General features: G+C 40.2%; 1 protein-coding gene across 1 annotated transcript in view; it reads right to left on the bottom strand.

The window, feature by feature from the left end:
- Positions 1 to 19,293, bottom strand: part of grin3bb (glutamate receptor, ionotropic, N-methyl-D-aspartate 3Bb) — a 119,710-nt gene extending 100,417 nt beyond the window's left edge. The window contains exon 1 of the mRNA XM_007240182.4: positions 18,593 to 19,293. Coding sequence (XP_007240244.4) covers positions 18,593 to 19,057 — 465 coding nt within the window. The 5' untranslated portion in view covers positions 19,058 to 19,293. The remainder of the gene's footprint in view (positions 1 to 18,592) is intronic.
- Between the last annotated feature and the right edge of the window lie 622 nt (positions 19,294 to 19,915).

Genomic DNA, 19,915 nt, shown 5'->3' with positions numbered 1-19,915 from the left:
AATTGTTTTAGTTTGCAGTTTATATGCATGCACTAAATATTCTGCAATATTATTTGCTGCATTATATTATTTTATGCTATTATTTATTTTGCCACATTATGAGTATGCTGTTATACTCTTATACTATATTCCTGAAATTAATTAATTATTTTTCTGTTTTCCTATATCGCCAAGTATATCGTTATCGCTAAAATACCCTGACATATCGTGATATTATTTTAGAGCCATATCGCCCACCCCTAGTAGATATCAAACTTGAAGGGTATGATCATGACCGGCTATGTCTGTCCAGAATTGTTTGCTTGTATTTAGACAAGCTAGTCTGGCAGAAATCCCCTTCACATTCAGTGCAGGTCAGTGCAGTCTTCTCTTTAGCTTTCTACAAGACATGGCAAAAGTCATGGAACACTGCACTAGTAGTAAGTCAGCGTAATCATTTCATTATTACATGTAAAAGCATTTTTCACAGTGGGTAAAGTGTATAAAGTGAGTAATGCTCGATTGTGCTCCACAGCTACAAATGGTCTGACACTAGAGTGTGCATTAGGAAATGCAGTTGAATGGGCAGTTGGTCTGGAAGGGAGGTGATGATCTCCATTAACCTTCAATTAAACACCCACTGACACACTGTCGCACCCTTTCTCTTTCTTCTGATGTAGGAGGACACAGTGAACAGCGTACAGCATTAAGCCTGCAGTGTGGAAGAAAAAAAAAGTCTTCATATCTTTGTGTTATGGGTTTGTGACTCAATTTTCAAAGCACGAAAAAGACACGAAAAAAAAAAAACCCTCAAAAAGCAACTTCAATGAGCTGGATTACAAGTGGATGGACATCCTGCCGATGAAATCATTACAAGAAGAAGAAGAAGTGCATTTTCTACGGCCTTCTGGGAAGCCTCTGCCAATGCCACTGGGGGAGATTAGAAGCACCCCCAAGTCCACAACAGTCCAAGCTGCCCATTTAGCCTCGAGCGTCTTTGGAAGAAAAGAGCAGGAGAGGTAGTGTTCCGAAAATGGCGGTCACGACCCGAACAAGAGGAGTGCAACATAACTAAAGGCTGGCTGCGATCTGAGGCCGTGCGGCGGTGGTGCCGCGTGACGGGCTCTGGCAGGCTCACAGTCCTTCTAGAATCCATTGAGGATGCCGCCTGCCAAAAGCCAGTCGGAGGGGAAGACAATGCATTAGCTCTGAAGTACGACGCCAACGAGCTCCATCCGGTTTCACGCTCTTCCAGCCCACCGGTGCCCACTCAGCCGAATCCATTACCAGCAAAGTGGGGTGGATGGCTTCGGAACGCAATGATGGGCCAATAAGTGCGCATTAGGAATCAGAAAACACGCTGAGGTGACCGCCCGACAGCGCAGGTACTTGACATGCATGTCCACTCAGCAAGGCAAGAAAAAAGGCGGTGACCATGTTGTCCTTCTCACGTAGTCACACGTCTTGCTCGTTTGTTTTCTCGCATGTGATTGACTGTTGCCCCTGAACCGCACCATTAGTCATGCAACACAATGCAAACCGATGCTCTAAAATTGACTGCAAAGAATTCATTACTACTTCACATTGCAAATATTGAATCAAACTACTTTCCAGCCTCACAGTTTAATCCTTGGTTTGGTTAACCTTCACACTGAAAACAGGTCTTGCATAATTTAGACACACTGAGCTGTGATTGAGCACTGCTATCGTGGAGGCGCTGGTATGGTAATTCAGTGTGAGGATGTTTGCTTTTATTTTTTAATCATTATTAAGGATTATTTCTTGGAATGTAAGAAAGCAGCATGTACCACCAACCATCAGTAGAGGGCCTCCTGGACACTGCAGTGGATGAGCTGGTGGATTTGGGACAAAAACACTCTCAGAAGTCCCAGAATTCCCAGCAGTATTCAGAGCAGATCAGAAACAGCTGTGAAAGACAGCATACAAACTCAAGGCAAACCTTCTCTGTTCTCTGTCGCACCTTTGTAGAGGGGTGACCAGTAACAGTAACTTACAGAGAAAAGAGACAAGAGAAAAAAGGTTTTGGAGCATTTCTAGTGATTAAATCATGTTCACACAACGTGAACATGTGGACAGTTTAAAATGACTAAACAATAATAAAAATATATAAACTGGGGAAACTGATATTAGTATAGATTTTAGAGTGCATCAATAGCTTGTTTTTCTTACAAAATGCTAAATTCCTATCCCATGTATGTACGTGCCAATGCTGAAAACAACCCAAAAAAGGTCCCCTAATGAGGAAAAAAAAAAAAAAAGGATTTGTTTTTGTGATATCGGAGTTTGTATAGAGAATTGAATTTCAGCTAAGGCTGGGAGGTTAATCAAATTAATTTGATGAATTAAATTACTGTTGTAATACATTTTTCCGAAATGGGATAATGGAGATTGTACATCTTTTTATATAAAAGCTTTCAGAGGGAATCTTAGTAGATAGACATTTACGTTTGTCAGAAACCTGTAAAGAAAAGGGATTTCAATATTGTACACTTTTCCTTAACTGAAATACAAAGATGTCATTTTTGCACTGTGTTCTAATATAAAAGCTGCATGTCAGTTCACATATAATTATGTAAGAACTAAATATATAAAGTTGCTTTAAAGAATATCGGTGTGTTTTTTTTTCTACCACATTTTTTTGCGTTTTGCATTTAATCAGACAATTTTTTTCTTAGCTTTTTTTTCTACAAAAGAGAAATACAATAAAGGGATAATATGTAGATAAAAATGTAAACAGATGTGTACAAATATATCAAGTATATATAAAAAATATATTATTTATTTATTTATAACAGGAACAGAGGCTGTCTTGCAGACACACAGGGTGCCAATGCAATGCAACGGACAGATGTGTTTATATGACTAAAAAAAATATTAAAAATCTAAACTGTGGAACAGTAACATTAAAACTAAGGCAGATGCTGCTGCACTGGTTATTTTGCAGTAGTAAGGCTGTATTTGCACAGTCTAAATAAGGTCATCCTTTCTAGTAATCTCTCTAAAATCTTTGGACATTCTTTGCTGCTTTTCATAATGAATAAGTGGTCTGGTAAGAGTCTGCATGTTCTACCAAAGAATGTATCTAAAAGCTATGCTAATTAACTTCCACATCTAGGATCAATAAACTAACAAACAGAATCATTGATCCCGGGTGGGATCTGAGGCCAGACTTGTAAAGATATGAAACTCTAAGCTCTCGTCGGCGAGCCATCCTTTACAGTGCGGCGGGTGAGAGGTCAAATCAATACGGTCGCCTATCTGACGCAAGTGTACTCCAGGCTAATAGCTAATCATCTTTCTTCTGCCAGGGATGTGGCAGCAACACAGTCTGCAGGAGGGAAAAGGAGAAAAAACTATGCAAAGAAAATCATCAGATTTAAAACTAAGTCATTCTTAATAGCCAGTTCTGTTTTTCCACTGATACGATTAGTGCTGCAAACTCCCACTGTGAGATCATTTAAGAAGATACACAAATTGAAAATATTAGGAAAGATGGCTGAGCTTGTTTAGTTCTGGTTCTGTGTCTGAGAAGAATTTAAAGCCCGAAAATAGCTTCTTATTTTTCTCACAAAATGGAATTTTCTTTCATCTTCATTAGGTAACATCATGAAAGACAGTGCTAAGATGCAGCAGTATGACGATTCCCAGAAGATGCTGCGTATGTAGGTGCCAATCCAATGCTAAAACTGCCCAAAATAAAAGTCTCCTGATGCCAATGAGAAAATAAAAACTGACATCCATATTTTTATAATATATAAAATTAACTACATAAAAGTACATTTCTTTGATCATCAGAAATGTCCATTTATGCAGCTGCATTCCATCATCATTTACTGATGAGTCACTGTTTCACACAAGCTCTTCAATCAAATGCAGAATATTTTATATATATATATATATATATATATATATATATATATATATTTTTTTATTATTATTTTTTTTTTTACCATATTAATAAACACAGCCTTGTCCTTTCTCCGTGGATTCCATTTCTGCAGATTATAGGAACGCAACCTATTATTCTGTGTAGCTGCTCTGAGTGTTTGTGATTAACACTGGTTTATAGAGTGGGTACCCCTTCTGTAACACCCCACCCCCTCCGACTTACACATAGATAAATTTTAAAATAACTACATATTCTACTACATAGTCCTGACTTAGTTATCTGAACTTAATACATCTTAATTCAGCCCACAAATACAGCTAGAAATGACAAAAGTACCATAGACAATTGTCCAATTGACCACAACAACCAGTGCTTAATTTTTCTACAAGTACAGCTGTTCAACAAACATCAGTCATTTGTATGCCTACAGTGTGCTAGATCAACCAAAACATTAAGTACACACAAAAACTCACTAGTAAGGCGGCCTATTATTGTGAATTAGTTTCACATTAAAGGGCAGTGTTAAAAAAGACTTTTTAATATATGACATGACACAATATCTGTCTCATTTGCAGTCGCAATTTCATAATAGTTAGTTAACTATTGAACTAATCCAGCATGAGCTCCGTTTTACCACTAACCAATGGGTAGCACCTTCAGCAGAGGGCTGAGAAGAGGTTAGACAGCCATGGCCCCGCCCCCCTAATGAAAATCATGAATCGGATTGGCAGAAGCTTATGCGTGTTTTTCTTTCCCGCTTTGTCACACGCTGAAAGTCCCACTCACACTGAAACCTCATTGGCTGACTAATCACGAGGAGAGGCCAATCAGGATGCTCGACATTTTTGCATTACGCAGACTAATCGTCGCAGCCCTATTGTGTTTTGTTGGTTTGTCTGCTGGATATTTAAAAAAATATTAAGTTTTTAATATATCATCGCTGTCCAATGAAAAACACTTTTCCATTTTTGTTGTTTTTTAGATAACTACATAATTTGAACAGACAAAACTGTCTCTTACACTGTGCAAAATTTTTTTGATGAATGGACCAATTGAAACTCTTCAAAATGACCTAGAATAAACTCTTTTTACATTGACTTCCATTGAAAGTTTTTTTCTCTCTCCAGTAAAGTTGCGGTTTTGGAGATAAGTGTTTTTCATTGGACAGCGACGATATACTTTTTTCTATTTAAGTTTTTTGCAAAAATACATTAAGGCTATGAAACCATATTCAAGGTGAAAAAATAACAAAACGATTGAAAATTTGTGTGTAAATTTTGGTTCATCTCTTCTAAAGATTAACTGCACTGGGAACACATTAGGATCTCCAGGTCTAATTGTTTTATTATTTACACTACTTTGCCCACCTCCGCTTACATAGGCTACCCCCCTAACCCTCTAACCCCATAACCCCCTAACGCATCATCATGGGCACAAGCATCCAATCAAATCAGTTCTGGAATCAGGTTGTACACTGAACAGAAGAGTGAAGCTACAGCAGGAGCAGTAGAATGATTCACCCACGGTAAGCACTCTGTCACTCACACACATCAGGGCCAGATATCTTTCTGTGAAGCCCCCCAGCCCAGGAGGCAATTCTTCCTATCGCTGCTGCACACCTGCATGCCATTACAACTTATCTTCCACTGGTTTCTCCAACAGCCCTTTCTGCAGCTCCTTCAATTTTATACTTATTAGAGCTTCTCCAGACGCCCCCGACCGGCTCCTGCTCAGCCGGCGGCCGGCAGAAGCCTGGCTCAGTGTAACATTATGCATCCGGCTGATTATGAGGAAGTGTGTCAAGGTCAGTGGTCATACCTCAGAGGTCTTGTCTGCGCCTGACCGGTCATGTCAGCAAGTGACTGAGCGACAATAACACCAACAACAAGTGGCTGCATTACAAGCGTTCTTTCACACTGAATTTACTGAATATCTCCTGTAGCTGAAGCTGCAGTTCTAGAAATATCGAGTAACAAAGTACGAATAACTTATTATCTCTCGTTACTTCAGTAAAATCCAGAATGCAGCAGCACGTCTGGTCTTCAACCAGCCAAAACGGGCACATGTCACCCCATTGCTCATTGAGCTCCATTGGCTACCAGTTGATGCTCGTATCAAATTCAAAGCTCTTACAATCGCCTACAAGCTGATGACAGAACAGGCTCCTTCCTACCTGCACTCACTCCTGAAGGCTTACGCCACCTCCCGGCCGCTGCGCTCCTCCAATGAACGTCGCCTCGCTTTACCAAACACTCACACAAAGCAATCCAGACTGTTCTCATACAGAGTTCCCCAATGGTGGAACAAACTACCTTCCACTACCAGATCAGGAGAATCTCTCGCTATCTTTAAGAAACTCCTGAAGACAGAGCTCTTCAAAGAGCACTTACTCTCCTAACACCTCTAACACACTAACTACTTCTAACCTCATTTCCTTCTTCCCCTCCTTCACTCCTCTATCCCATTATTTCCCTTTGACCTCTTTTAGGCCCATCTAAAGATGTTTTTACCTTTAACTTCTATTACTTTTGTACTTCACTATTGTAAGTCACTTTGGACAAAAGCATCTGACAAATGTAATGTAATGTAATGTAATGTAAAATGTTGATTATCTATACTTTAGTGGAGTAATTACTGTTCAGATGACCTTTTATGTCTAATCCTTATATTTTCCGACAGTTATCTGAACATTCTACTCCTTACATTTAAAAAATAGCCTTGTTATTCCTATTTTATTTCAGCTTGTTTTCAGCTTGAATTTAATTCTGAAAACCTTATCCAATTAAATCGCTCAATCCAGATTGTGGTGGGATGAGAAAAAAAAAACATACAGTATAAGTTTGAGTAAAATTAATATTGTTTCATTCTATAAACTACGCATCAACATTTCTCCCAAATTTCAAACACAAATATTGTCATTTAGAGCATTTACTTGCAGAAAATGAGAAATGGCTGAAATAACAAAAAAGATGCAGAGCTTTCAGACCTCAAATAATGCAAAGAAAACAAGTTTATATTCATAAGGTTTTAAGAGTTCAGAATTAAATATTTGGTGGAATAATCCTGGTTTTAAATCACAGTTTTCATGCATCTTGGCATCATGTTCTCCTCCACCAGTCTTACACACTGCTTCTGGATATTTTTATGCCACTCCTGGTGCAAAAATACAAGCAGATCAGCTTGGTTTGATGGCTTGTGATCATCCATCTTCCTCTTGATTATATTCCAGAGGTTTTTAATTTGGTAAAATCAAGAAAAACATCATCATTAATTGGTTTCTTATATAAAAAAATATATGCATACAAACTGCAAACATCAAGAATTATATGGAAAATACACTTAAAGCGGCACATTAAATTGAAAAACAGACACAAAAAAAGAATGCTTTCAGGACAATTATGATGATACAATTTTTTTGTATTGTTTAATAAATGAAATAAATATTGTTGTGTATGATACATTTTGCACATTCTTAACCTGTATCAACCCTGAAGGTCAGTATTTATTCATAAGACTTTCATGAGGACACTAGGGGTCTGCCACATCGTATCCTAGCCTCTTAACATGCCCTGGCCCGCCGGCGGGCCAGAAATCCGCATGAATTATTAAAATCATATTTGCTTGTGTTTATCTGAGTAACTGTAGGGTCAATATAGACAAGCTATATACCATTTAAAAGCTTAGAATCTCAGCTTTTCAGTCATCTAGGTCATTTTATCTTTATATATTCTCAAATATAAACTATTCCAGTGTTAATATACCTTGCAGACAAGATTTTAAGAAAAAAATATAGTTATGATATGAATATTCATATTTTTCATAACGACATAGTTTACCAAAGGGGGCTAAAATATACATCAAACGAACGGAGAGCTTCAATCCGATACCAAACTCGACCTGATACTCCTCTCCAGTCTGTAGAAATCCTCAGGAAAGCGTAAAGAGTGCTCCCAAAAAGCGGCGGATCATCTTCACTAATTAATTCGTATAAACTGAACCGTATGTCCGATCGCTACCGGTCCAAAACTTCCTTACTCATCGGAACCTTACCTAGCGACTGTGTCGTCACTCAGACCTCTCGGCCAATCAGAGGCGGAGAAATGGAGTCAGGAGCGGCGATAGGCCGAATTTAACCGCTGTCGTCAGGCTCTGACCAGTCAAAGAGAGTTTTCTGCGAGATTTCACACTTCTGGCTTATTCTATGGCCCAGTAGAGAGCGTGTTAGGCCCATTTAGTGCAGGAAAGGTAGTCAGTCACGTTTTTTAAAGGCTTTTTGTCAGAATAGGCCTGTTCTTTGCTGAAAGGTTATTATTTACTGTAGGTCCAATATCTTTTAAACTATAAGACCTTTTAATTCCAAATTTTACAGGGTGAAAGTAGACCACTAATGGAACAAGTTTAAATAAAAAAATGTTTTCGACCACAAGAACTGACCAAGTTATAGGCTCTAAAACATGAATTTTAAAGTAAAATTTTGAAAAGCGCCTAGATTTTTTTGTTGTTTTTATCATATTCTGACCACTGGGGATCCATTTCAACATTTTTAAGTATTTCTAATAAAACTTCAAAGGCTTTTAAATAACAATACTTCATGATACTGTCTCTACTTTATATCCTGTTTGAGTATAAGGCCTCAAGATTTGTGTGTAAAATTCAGGCGGAAAATGGCAAAAACAGGCCTGGAGGTTAAGAGGCTAGACAATATATAGTGACACAATAATAATCTTTTTTTTTAATAAAACAATATTGTGGTTATTTTGTTATATTATTATTATTATCTTATGCAAAATTCTTGGTAAAAAGTTTTGGTAAGCTACTGTTTACAGGTTTTATTTTAATTAATTAAATGTATCATTTACTTTGTTGCAATAGTATATTGTTTCAATAAATAATCTATTTTTCTAATTTAGGGCCATATTGTCCAGCTCTACAAGAAACATTTGTGAAGACAGTGTTAATAGGTTACTGAACACCCAAATCCCCAATGAGGTTAGTACCTGTTTCCATGCTCTGGAGGCAGGAGATGGCAACCTGGGTCACAGCGTGTTCTAAACCTCTGGGGAAGGTGCACTGACATTCACAGAAAATAAATCATTACTCTGAGAATGTGCTCTCCCGAACATGTCAGACACTACCGAGAGATAATTGACTTTTATGGTTTTGATTAAATTCATCGATTTTTGTTCTGCAGACGGCAGCATTTCGCTCTGTGCCTTAAATGACCCATCTGACAACCCAAATATTCACCGACCCTCCTGCTGAATAGCATGTTATTCTGCAATAATTCGATAAAGAGGTTTTCCAGAACAGGTTGTAATAAACATTGAAAGCAGGACTACGGGGTTGTCCCAAATCAATTGTCTGGCTGGCTGTTTTGACGTGGAGAGGTGTGCGGGGAGAGGGAGGCTTCAGGGAATGTCTGTTGAACTCCTGAAGCTTCTTATGACTTGCATATATTTTAAATTCTTTAAAAAGGTCTTAAAAATTCAGAACTAACACTAAGACCCCAAGCAGCTCAACCTGAATGTTGGTTTGAGTGTCAGGAGAGTGTTGTGGGTTTGATTCCTGCTAATGCTATCATCAAGAGGTTGCAAGTTCTGTCCCCAATAAGGCTACTGTCAGGAGGTTGTGGGTTTAATTTCTGGTAATGTTATCATCAGGAAGGTGCAAGTTCTATTCCCACTTAGGCTACTGTCAGGAGGTTGTGCGTCTGATTCCTGGTAATGCTCTCATCAGAAAGTGGCAAGTTCTGTTCCAATTAAGGCTACTGTCAGTAGGTTGTATGTCTGATTCCTTGTATTGCTATTGTCAGGAGGTTGTGGGTTTGATTTCTGGTAATACTATCATCAGGATGTTGCAAGTTCGGTTTCCACTAAGGCTACTGTCAGGAGGTTGCAAGTTCTGTTCCACTTAAGGCTACTGTCAGTAGGTTGTATGTCTGATTCCTGGTACTGCTATTGTCAGGAGGTTGTGGGTTTGATTTCTGGTAATACTATCATCAGGATTTTGCAAGTTTGGTTTCCACTAAGGCTACTGTCAGGAGGTTGCAAGTTCTGTTCCAACTAAGGGTGCTGTCAGGAGGTTGCAAGTTCTGTTCCAAGTAAGGCTACTGTCAGGAGGTTGCAAGTTCTGTTCCCACTAAGGCTACTGTCAGGATGTTGCAAGTTATGTTCCAACTAAGGCTACTGCCAGAAAGTTGTCGGTTTGGCAATGCTGTCATCGGGATGTTGCAAGTTTGGTTCCCACTAAGGGTACTGTCAGGATGTTGCCAGTTCTGTTCCCATTTCTGGTAATGATATCATTGGAATGTTGCAAGTTCTGTTTCCACTTAGGCTACTGTCAGGAAGTTGTGAGTCTGAATCCTGGTAATGCTATCATCAGGATGTTGCAGTTTGGATACCGCTAAGGTTCTTGTAAGGAGGTTGTGAGTATGAATCATGGCTGTGCCATCACCAGGAGGTTGTAAGCTCGATTCCCAGTCACAGTAATGTCAGTGGGTTGTGGAGGTTGTGGGTTTAATTTCTGGTAATGCTACTGTCAGCAGGTTGTGGGTTTGATTTCTGGTAATGCTACTGTCAGGATGTTGTAAGCTCTGTTTACCTTAAGGTTATTGTCAGGAGGTTGTGAGTTTTTATCTTGTCAATATCATCACCAGAAGGTTGTAAGCTTCCCAGCCACAGTACTGTCAGAAGGTTGTGAATTTGATTCCTGGTAATGCTATTGTCAGGACCTTGTAAGTCTAATTCCTGGTAATGCTATCATCAGGAGGTTGCAAGTTAAAATCCCAGCAATGCTACTGCAAGGAAGTTGCAAGCCTGATTCATGTCAATGCTGTTGTCAAGAGATTGTGAGTTTAATTCCTGTTAATGCTACAGTCAGGGAGGTTGTGTGTTTGATTTAGTGCTCCAATCAGAAGCAACTGTAATGAGGTTGTAAGATTGATTCCTGGTAATGGTCCAATCAGGAGGTTGCACGTTCAACTCTCAGAAATGCTACTGTCAGGAGGTTGTGAGTTTCATTCCTACCACTGGTGTTGTCATGAGGTTGTAAGTTTGATTCCTGGTAATGCTCAAATCAGAAGTCTGCAAGTTTGATTTCCACTTATGCTACTGTAAGGAGGTTGTGAGTTTGATTCCATCTATAAGAGGTTTTCCCCACTTTTAAAGCATTTAATATGACAAGGGCTGGTCTCGGTTCTTTCTAAATAGTAGTTATTGAAGGGTTCTGGCTATTAAACCTCATGAACTCCATCCATTATAATACACAGTCAAATGGTTCTTCTAATACACAGTTTCTCAATCCTGGTCCTGGTGCCCCCTGTTCTGCCCATGTTAGAGTATTATTAGGATTCAACACACCCATGTAACTCTGAAAAGACTTATAAATGAGCAGATTAGTTACATCAGGGATATTGAGAGTAGAAAATGCAATAGAAGGGCTGGACAGGGGGCAACAAGCCCAGAATTAAAAAACAGTGTTCAATGACAGAAATCCTGTTTGAGGAAGTTCTTTAAGGAACCTTTTAAACATTATTTTATACAGCACATAAAAGAGTACTATTGTTATATTGTTATGAGTCTCTGAACCCACTTTTTCTTGGAGTGAAGAGGCTGTTGCTGCAGTGAAGGGGGGACAAACTGCAGCTACGATTACTGTCATGCTGACTGCCAGAAACTAAAATTGGACTGAAAGATACAGAAAAACACACTGTCTCTGTCTGTCTCTGCCAAATCATAAATCTGCTCTTTTGAGATGGGAGTGTTACAAACAGTCAGCAGCACCAAATACTCCCGCTAACAGCTCTTTCAGTCTCAAGAGATTGTTTTAAGTTTTAGGATGTTCACAAATTTTACTTTTAATTGTGTTAAATTTGAGTTAATACAGCTATTTACACTAAAAGACAAAAACATAATAAATAAAAATAAAGGGAGAAAAAGGTAATCATTGGCCTGCTAAAATCTCATGTAAACAGCCATATTAAAATGATGCCAAAAAGTGAAAAACAGTAAAATTGGAGACAGTTTTGTTTTAAAATGAAAGAAACAATATGCTTTCTCCACTGTTCAGCTGCTTTTGGTCTGGACACCTTCTTATTACAGTGTTTCCTCGCTGTAATGTTCTGCCACATGCCTACAACCTGTGTGTCTCAGTTAGTACACATTTCATTGCTCTTGCTCAGTGTTATAAAGCCTCAGTGTTCGAATCCCTCCCTGTTCTCATTACTTCAGACAATCTTGTGCATCTCTGTGAACCGCTGACCACAGCTAACAATCCAAAACACAAAGACTTCCTTGAAAATCCTCCACTGAGATGCAGCAACTAGCAACTTTTCCTACCTGTACAGCAGAAAACAAAATCAGCAGCACATTCAGAGCACTGTGCAGCAAAGTGCAGTGGTCCCACTTTCAGTTCTGTTGAAGTCTCATTCTCATTCCCTCTGATCACCCCCAATGCGATTTACGGTTTGACCTTAATGCTGCTGTGTCAGGGCAATGCGTGCACTCAGGGTCAGTGTTTCGAGGAACACAGTTCTTTACTGTCAGAGCCCATAATCGTAAAGCACCTCAAAGTGCAGCGGAATGGTGGATCAGTTTTGCTTTTTCATGACAAAATGAACAAAGAAAGAAACGGGATGAGCCCACATCCTGCATTTTTCTTGTCTACTGAGGACATCTGTGTGGCTTAATATATTCACGCACTAAGCAAAATGTTTTTTGACGCAGACCCAGATTTCTGCTGCTCAATAAAACCATTAAATCACAGTATTTTTCAGACTATAAGGCGCACGTAAAATCCTTTAATTTTCCCAAAAATTGACAGAGCACCCTGTGAATTAATTCTAGCAGACATTAAGGAGCAGTAAAGCTACTCTGCTAAAGCACAGCATTACAGGGAAGTTACAATTAAGTTTCTCCAGTGCTGAGGCTGAGGGCAGCCACATTAGCATTAGCCGCTAACCGCAGCGCTGGATCTTTCACCAGACTGTAGTCTGCACATTTACTGTGTTAAAACAAGCTACATAACACGAACTTCTAGGTGTTACCTGAACACTCAGGGTTTCCTCAGCGCATTTACTAGCACTAACCGCAGCTGGCTAGGAATGCTAACCGCGGCTGGCTAGCACTGCTAACCGCAGCTGGCTAGCACTGCTAACCACGGCTGGCTAGCACTACTTACTGTGACTGGCTAGTGCTGCTAACTGGGGCTGGCTAGTGATGCTAACAGGGGCTGGCTAGTGATGCTAACAGGGGCTGGCTAAGCACTTGCTAACCATGGCCAGCACTTACCCTCGGACAAAATACAATTCTAAGCTTAATGTAAATAAACATAAGCGCTTTAATCACCAAAAAAAACAGTTTTCAGGAGAGAAATCTGTGTAGATTAACATCTAGCTCTTGTTTGACCTTAAAATAAAAGGGTGTTATTTTAAGAATTAAAGTTTTGTTTACTTAGGCGCCCCCCGCCCCTTAGAATTAGAATGTAAACATGGTGACACCCTTGTTCATTTTAAGTATACATTCTTACTAGTGTCGTTTAATGCACCTTATAATCCACTGTGCCTTATAGTCTGAAAACTACTTAAATATTTATTTTTTTTAGAAGAACCTCTATAAGAAAAAGATTATTTTTTCATTCAAATGGATTGTTATTGCTATGTTCTATAGTTGTATACCTTTTATAGGTGTAAGAATCTATATACTTAATTATTGCAATATTTTGTTTTGTATTACTGTAGCAAATTTTAAAAAACCCATTCATTATTTCCCTTTAAAGGAGTCCAGCCAGATGGCTTTCACTCTTTGCCTTAAAGTACGTAATTTCTTTCTGTCTGTAACGGAATTCAGGTTCTTTTGAAACCCACAGCATGTAGAGGGAGACTCCATTCACACTGTAACCTTCACTGTGTCCTTGACTAGTCTACCTGTTGATCGCCATTCATAATTCAGATAAACACAGCGCTGGCACTGTGATACAACACGGAAGTGCATTTTTTGCGGTTTACGTCATTCTGGGTCAATAATATAAGTCAGTCTTAAAGGTGCAATGTGTTTACAATTAAACACAGAATGATTAATTCTAAATAAATAAAGAGAGGTTAGAAAATTGCCCTGTAACAATGACTCAGACAACTCAAAGTGGATATCAAATGTTAAAAAAAAAAAAATACAAGAAACATGTTGAATATGTCTCTTTAAAGAGCCACTACACCCTAAACCATATGTTTTGTATTAATAGCTTAAATGTGGTTCTTTGAAGTAATGAAACATACCAGTCCTGCTTAAATTTTTTATAATCATTTTCTAATCTTTAAAAAACTCATTTCTCCCTCTCCAGCCCCCTCGCACCCCTGCTGACGTCCAATCATCTGGGTCTTACCGCTATCAGAGGCACACTGCTGCTGCTGCAGCTCAGCCAATCAGCTCTCCCTCCTGCCCTGCCTCTAAACACATACATCACCCAGTGCCCCTCCCAAACTGCCCCTTTCATTTTTTAGCCTTTTTAAAATTTGAGCTAAGGGAAGAGTCAGCTGAAATCTGAGGGTTTAGTGCCCATTTAAAAATGGCTCTTTGGCAGCCCATTGTTATGACAATAAGGTCCTCAACCAGTGGATCTACCTTTTCTGAATGCACACTTGTTTGTGCACTATTACAACAGGACATGGAACAGCATGGCAGTCCGTTCCTGTGTTATTTGTGCAAATAACACATCAGTGTTTTATGCTTTGCCCAGTAATTCAGAGCTAAGTAACAAATGGTTGGAATTTTTTCTAGGTCAGTGGCTGGACTGCACTTAGCAGGGCTTTACAAATGTTGTAAAGTAACATATGAAATTGAAAAGTGTTAAAATATCTTTATTTTAAAACGTTTCTAACTGTTGTCCGTCTCACTGCCTTGCAGTGCTGTTAGCCAATCAGAGGCGGTATGTTTGCATGTATGAATATTCATGAGCTGAAATCCTATCTTTCTCTCTCCCACTCCTCCAGGAGACTAAAGCATATTAAACCAGATCACCGGAGCACTTTAAAAAAAAAAAAAACAGCTTACATGGCATTCATTCATACTAGAGACCACAACTAGACATTTTAAAATGAATGAAAAAAACAATGGAATTAGACATTTAAGCTCAATTAATATGCCCATATCAGTTTAAATCATTTATTTTAATAATTTCTTGCTGTGGTAACGCTCATCTTCATTTTGAAGCTTCTATAGCATTGCAATGTGACACTTCCTTCCGGGGGCAACTATTCCTCTGATGATGAGTGCCAATAAATGTAAAAAAAAAAAAAATGGTGTTCTGATTGGCTGCTCTCTATACTCAACTGTTTCTCACTCAAGAAGCAGAAATATTCCTTGTGAATGTATGAATATGAAGTAGCTTTCTAGTTATGCAGAGTTTTTTTTTTTTTTATTTATACATATTTTTCTGTATGGGTCGGAGCACAGCTGGTGTATAAAAAAAAACCCACCACACTACTGACATGTTCTCAGCTGCTCTGACGTTTCAGCACTGAGTGAGATCCTTCCTTCTTACAAACATGGAACTGCAGAAGCACAGGAGAACCCGGGCAGATCTCGGAAACACTTTGGTGAAGGAACACTGCAGGTGGATCTAACAAACGATGAAAAAGAAAGATGCTGAGAAAGACTGCAGAAGAATGATCTCCCTTCAAACAGCAGGAGCAGCAAATCCACTGAAACAGCATGTAGGCATCCCCCAGCACTCCAGCTCCACTCACAACCACTACCCCCCACACCACCCCCCACAAGTGATTCCTATTACTCACAGTCTTTGTTTTTTTTCCTCCTCTCCAGCGTAACATGCTCCAGAGCAGATCAAACCGGGCTTTTATACTGATTGGCAGACCGTGGGAGAAGGAGGGAGAGGTTTACAGGCTGTAAAGCCGGCAGGAACTATTGTCGCTCACTGATCTTCAACTAGGGCTGTCCCATGGCAGAACTGCAGCAGCTATGCTTTCAGACAGGAAGTGCATTCCAAAAAAAAAAGAGCTTTTATATAGAGTGGTGTGAAAAAGAGTTTGACCCCTTCATGATTTCTTATTTTTTTGGCATGTTTGTCACTCTTAAATGTTTTAGATCATCAAACAAATTCAAATATTAGTCCAAGACAACACAATTAAAGTCAAAATGCAGTTTTGCATAGATATTGCCAGCACTTAAACATCCCTGACTAAAACATGCTTCCATACAAAGAGCAAACCAAGTTTAGAAATCAATATTTTGTGGAATAGCCCTGATTTTTAATCACATCTTGCCATGCTCGCCACCAGTCTTTTACACTGCTTTTGGGTGACCCTATGCCACTCCTGTCACAACGATTCAAGCAGAGGTTTTACAGAGGAGTTCAGGCCTGGATATAGACTGTTAACTTATTCCTATGTCGGTCAGCAACCACAAGATGAAATCAAGTGACCTACAAAAAGAATGGCAAGTGGCAGCTGAGGTGAAGTGCACAGAAAGAACAGTTTGAAACAGGCTCATAAGAAGAAGGGGCCAAGTGTGCAGAAGACCATAAGGATTGAACTACAGAGGATTGTGGTCCAAAGGTCATCCTCTTAGAAAACTTGCTTTCTTCCTATCTGGCAATGTTCTCCAACTCTGAGAACTCCATATCACACAGCTAGGTCAAGATGGTGTAGGTGTAGATGAAGCACCACCAGACCAAGGCCCTGTCATGGCTAGCTCAATATGCTTGAACTGCTTGATAAGGTTAGCCAAAAGCAGTGTGAAAGACTGGTGGAGAACGTGTCAAGATGCATGAAAGCTTTAATTAAAAGTCAGGGTCATTCCACCAAATATTGATTTCTGAGTTAAAACATTAGTAGAGTTCTGAAAGCACTGTATTTTTTTATTTATTTTTATGTAATATGTTTTATTTGGAATAAAATCATAGATCTGTGATTTTATGACCATAAAATCTAATCAACATGATTTATGACTATAAATACAATATGACTATAAATATAATACCACTGGCCTACTATATCTTGTTCAAAACTAAGGATATCTTGCATGCAGTCAGTCTTTGCTGATTAATTGCATCTGGTATCAATTATGTGATCAATCATGTTCATTAGATTTTTGTCCACTATTTCTTGAAAAGGTATTGTGATACTATATTTTCTCTGCAATACCGTCCAATATCGCTGACAACCTCTTAACAGGATCAACCTTAATACGGTGTAAAGCCCTTTTTTCTTTCGGTTAAGTGATCCGATACTTTCCACAGCAGATCGAGAGCGGCTCCAAAGCGATTTTAACGAGCCTGTATTAAACAAGACAAATGTGTGCGCTTTCCCTGACCGGCCTCGAGATTTACGGTGTGTGATTTTTCCCCCCTTTTTAATTTCTTAAAGTACCTTGTGATGTAAGCTGGCTGTTTTTTCTTTCTTTTTTTCCCTCCCCTGCTGGAGCGCTCGCCGGTCCCTGCAGTGCAAACCCAGCCAGTCAAACACACCATCAGCCGTGACAGGTGCAAAACACACAGCATACACTCAAATTAGCTGGATGGCTGAGCTCCTTCAGAGACAATATTCATACCGGTGCTCCGTTACATCAAACACAATCAGCAAGCAAGAGGGAGAACAAGTAAAGGACATGGTCACACAATTACTTGCAAAGCAGCTGGTCTGAAGACCAATCAGTGCTGGGGATGGGTGGTGAGGATGTAGGGGGCGGGTTTCATCAGCGAAGGTCACAGCTTCTTTAAACGTGAAACACTAGATATGAAGCAGCGAATCCTAATCAAGGCTTGAGGTGCACAAATGTCAACTGCTGTCTGTGCATTTTGGGGGGGGGGGGGGGGGGGGTTGGGTTCCCCAGATGGGAGACATCTCTCTGTCCAGCCCCCTTAACCTTTTAAGGTCCCAGTATCTATTTAAGCCCACATTATCCTTTTTTTCACTTTCATAACTGTCTTAATGGTATAATAATAAGCATCAATTTTATGGGCACTAAAACTGAACCCTGTGGGACACCACAATACAAAATAGGCTAAACCAAATTCATAATCCATTATATAGGCTAGATTCTGTATGAGAAAACCAAGGTTACTGAATAATAAATGTAGGGTTGGTTCGAAGGGTCAAATGATATGAAAACATCACTAGATTTCATATAAGACAGTCTCACACTGGACGGTGTCTCATGGTCTTTGAAGATTCAGCATTCAGCAATGGTCAATGAACCAAGACTACTCATGAATATCAAAGTATCATCGTTGTATAATTTGAGCCATATGGACAGCAATGATTTCCACTGATGGTTTTTAACTTTAGAACCAAATTTGGGGACTTTTTTTTCTCAATCTGGTCGACAAATCTCTCATACATATGTTCTGATAGAGGTTTGAAAGTATAAACCAGTTGCTCAATCCTCTATAGACTGAAACACACTCAGAAACAAATGCTACAAATGCGACATTGAGATGGTATTCCTCAAAGGTACATCTTCAGTACCTTTGTAGTTTGTAGCACCTTTTGGAGCTTAAGGATCATGTTTGAGAAAACATCTGCACCGTTTCCACTTTCTGATGAGTATAAATTATCTGTCCCTTTACGCACAGCACCATGAGCCAAGTGTCCTCATTACGCATTCAAACAAACAAACAAACAAAAAACACGCACGCATCCAGCAGCAGCAGCCGCGCGCGCGCACGCGCTTCCCCAGCCTATTCACTTACCTGCGTCCTGAGCGGCTCCCCGTGCTCAATGATGCTCACGAACGGGATCTCCAGGAACGAGGCCATGAAGTCCACGTGCACAAGCTCCTCGTGGCTCTGCGGGAAGGCGAGCACGGCGGACACGCCGCGCACCACCACCGCCTGGCACACGCAGCGGAACAGCGACTCCGGGTCGGCGCTCGTGGGCTCGCCCGCCACCATCTCCACGCTCAGGTTGTAGGGCAGCAGGTTGCCGCCGGCGCGCGCCAGGCCGGCCAGCGCGCGGTCCAGCGCCGCCTGCACGCGCAGCGCCTGTTGCGGAGGCACGAGCGCACCCAGGCGCACGGTGTGGCCGATCCGCGCGAGGATGTGGCACGGCTGCGGGTGCGCGTGCCCGGGCCCGGGTCCGGGTCCCACCAGCGACTGGAGCACGACGTGCACTCCGAAGTAGACGCGCGCCAAGAATCCGGAGGACACGATACTCATCCTGCCTCGCTCTCAAACGGCGTGAGGCATCGGGGGGAGAGAGCATTGCTCGCTTCGGGTGCGTTTTCCTCCCTGCTAGCTCCTTTTTTGGGGGGCTCTTTTCGCGCGCGCCTGTGTGGTCCGGGAACGGGATGAGCAGGGGGATGGCTGTGCGCGCGCGGATGTGTGGAGTTGCAGCGCGAGCGTGTGCGTGTGTGTGCGTGCGTTTGTGTGAGTGCGCGCGCCGAGGAAGTGGAGGAGGAGGAGGAGCTCCACTCTCATTCTTCATAAACAACAACATTTAGCTAGCAAGTGAGAGCGCGCGACACTAATAGATACGCGACAAAACTTTCCCGCCAAAAACACACACTTATGTATTTAGCTCTGGGAAAAAAGAGACCACTTAAAAATGACGAGTTTCTTTGATTTTACCAAATTGAAAACCTCTGGAATATAATCAACAGGAAGATGGATGATCACAAGCCATTAAACCAAGCTGAACCGCTGAACTGAAGTTATCCAAAAGCAGTGTGTAGGACTGGTGGAGAAGAACATGCCAAGATGCATGAAAACTGCAATTAAAAACCAGGGTTTTTCCACCAAATATTGATTTCTCAACTATTAAAACTTTATGAATATGAACCATTTGCCTTATTATATGCATTATTTGAGATTTGAAAGCTCTGTATCTCTTTTGTTATTTCAGCCATTTCTAATTTTCTGAAAATAAATGCTTTAAATGACAATATTTACATTTTGGAATTTGGGAGAAATATTGTCCGTAGTTTATAGAATAAAACAACCATGTTCATTTACTCAACATATCAAACATATACCTATAAATAGCAAAATCAGAAAACCTGATTCAGAAACTGAAGT

Source organism: Astyanax mexicanus, chromosome 16 (assembly GCF_023375975.1).
Source record: "Astyanax mexicanus isolate ESR-SI-001 chromosome 16, AstMex3_surface, whole genome shotgun sequence".
NCBI classification, from domain to species: domain Eukaryota; kingdom Metazoa; phylum Chordata; class Actinopteri; order Characiformes; family Acestrorhamphidae; genus Astyanax; species Astyanax mexicanus.
Note: the sequence above shows the minus strand (reverse complement) of the source record. Positions and strands in the feature narration are given on the sequence as shown.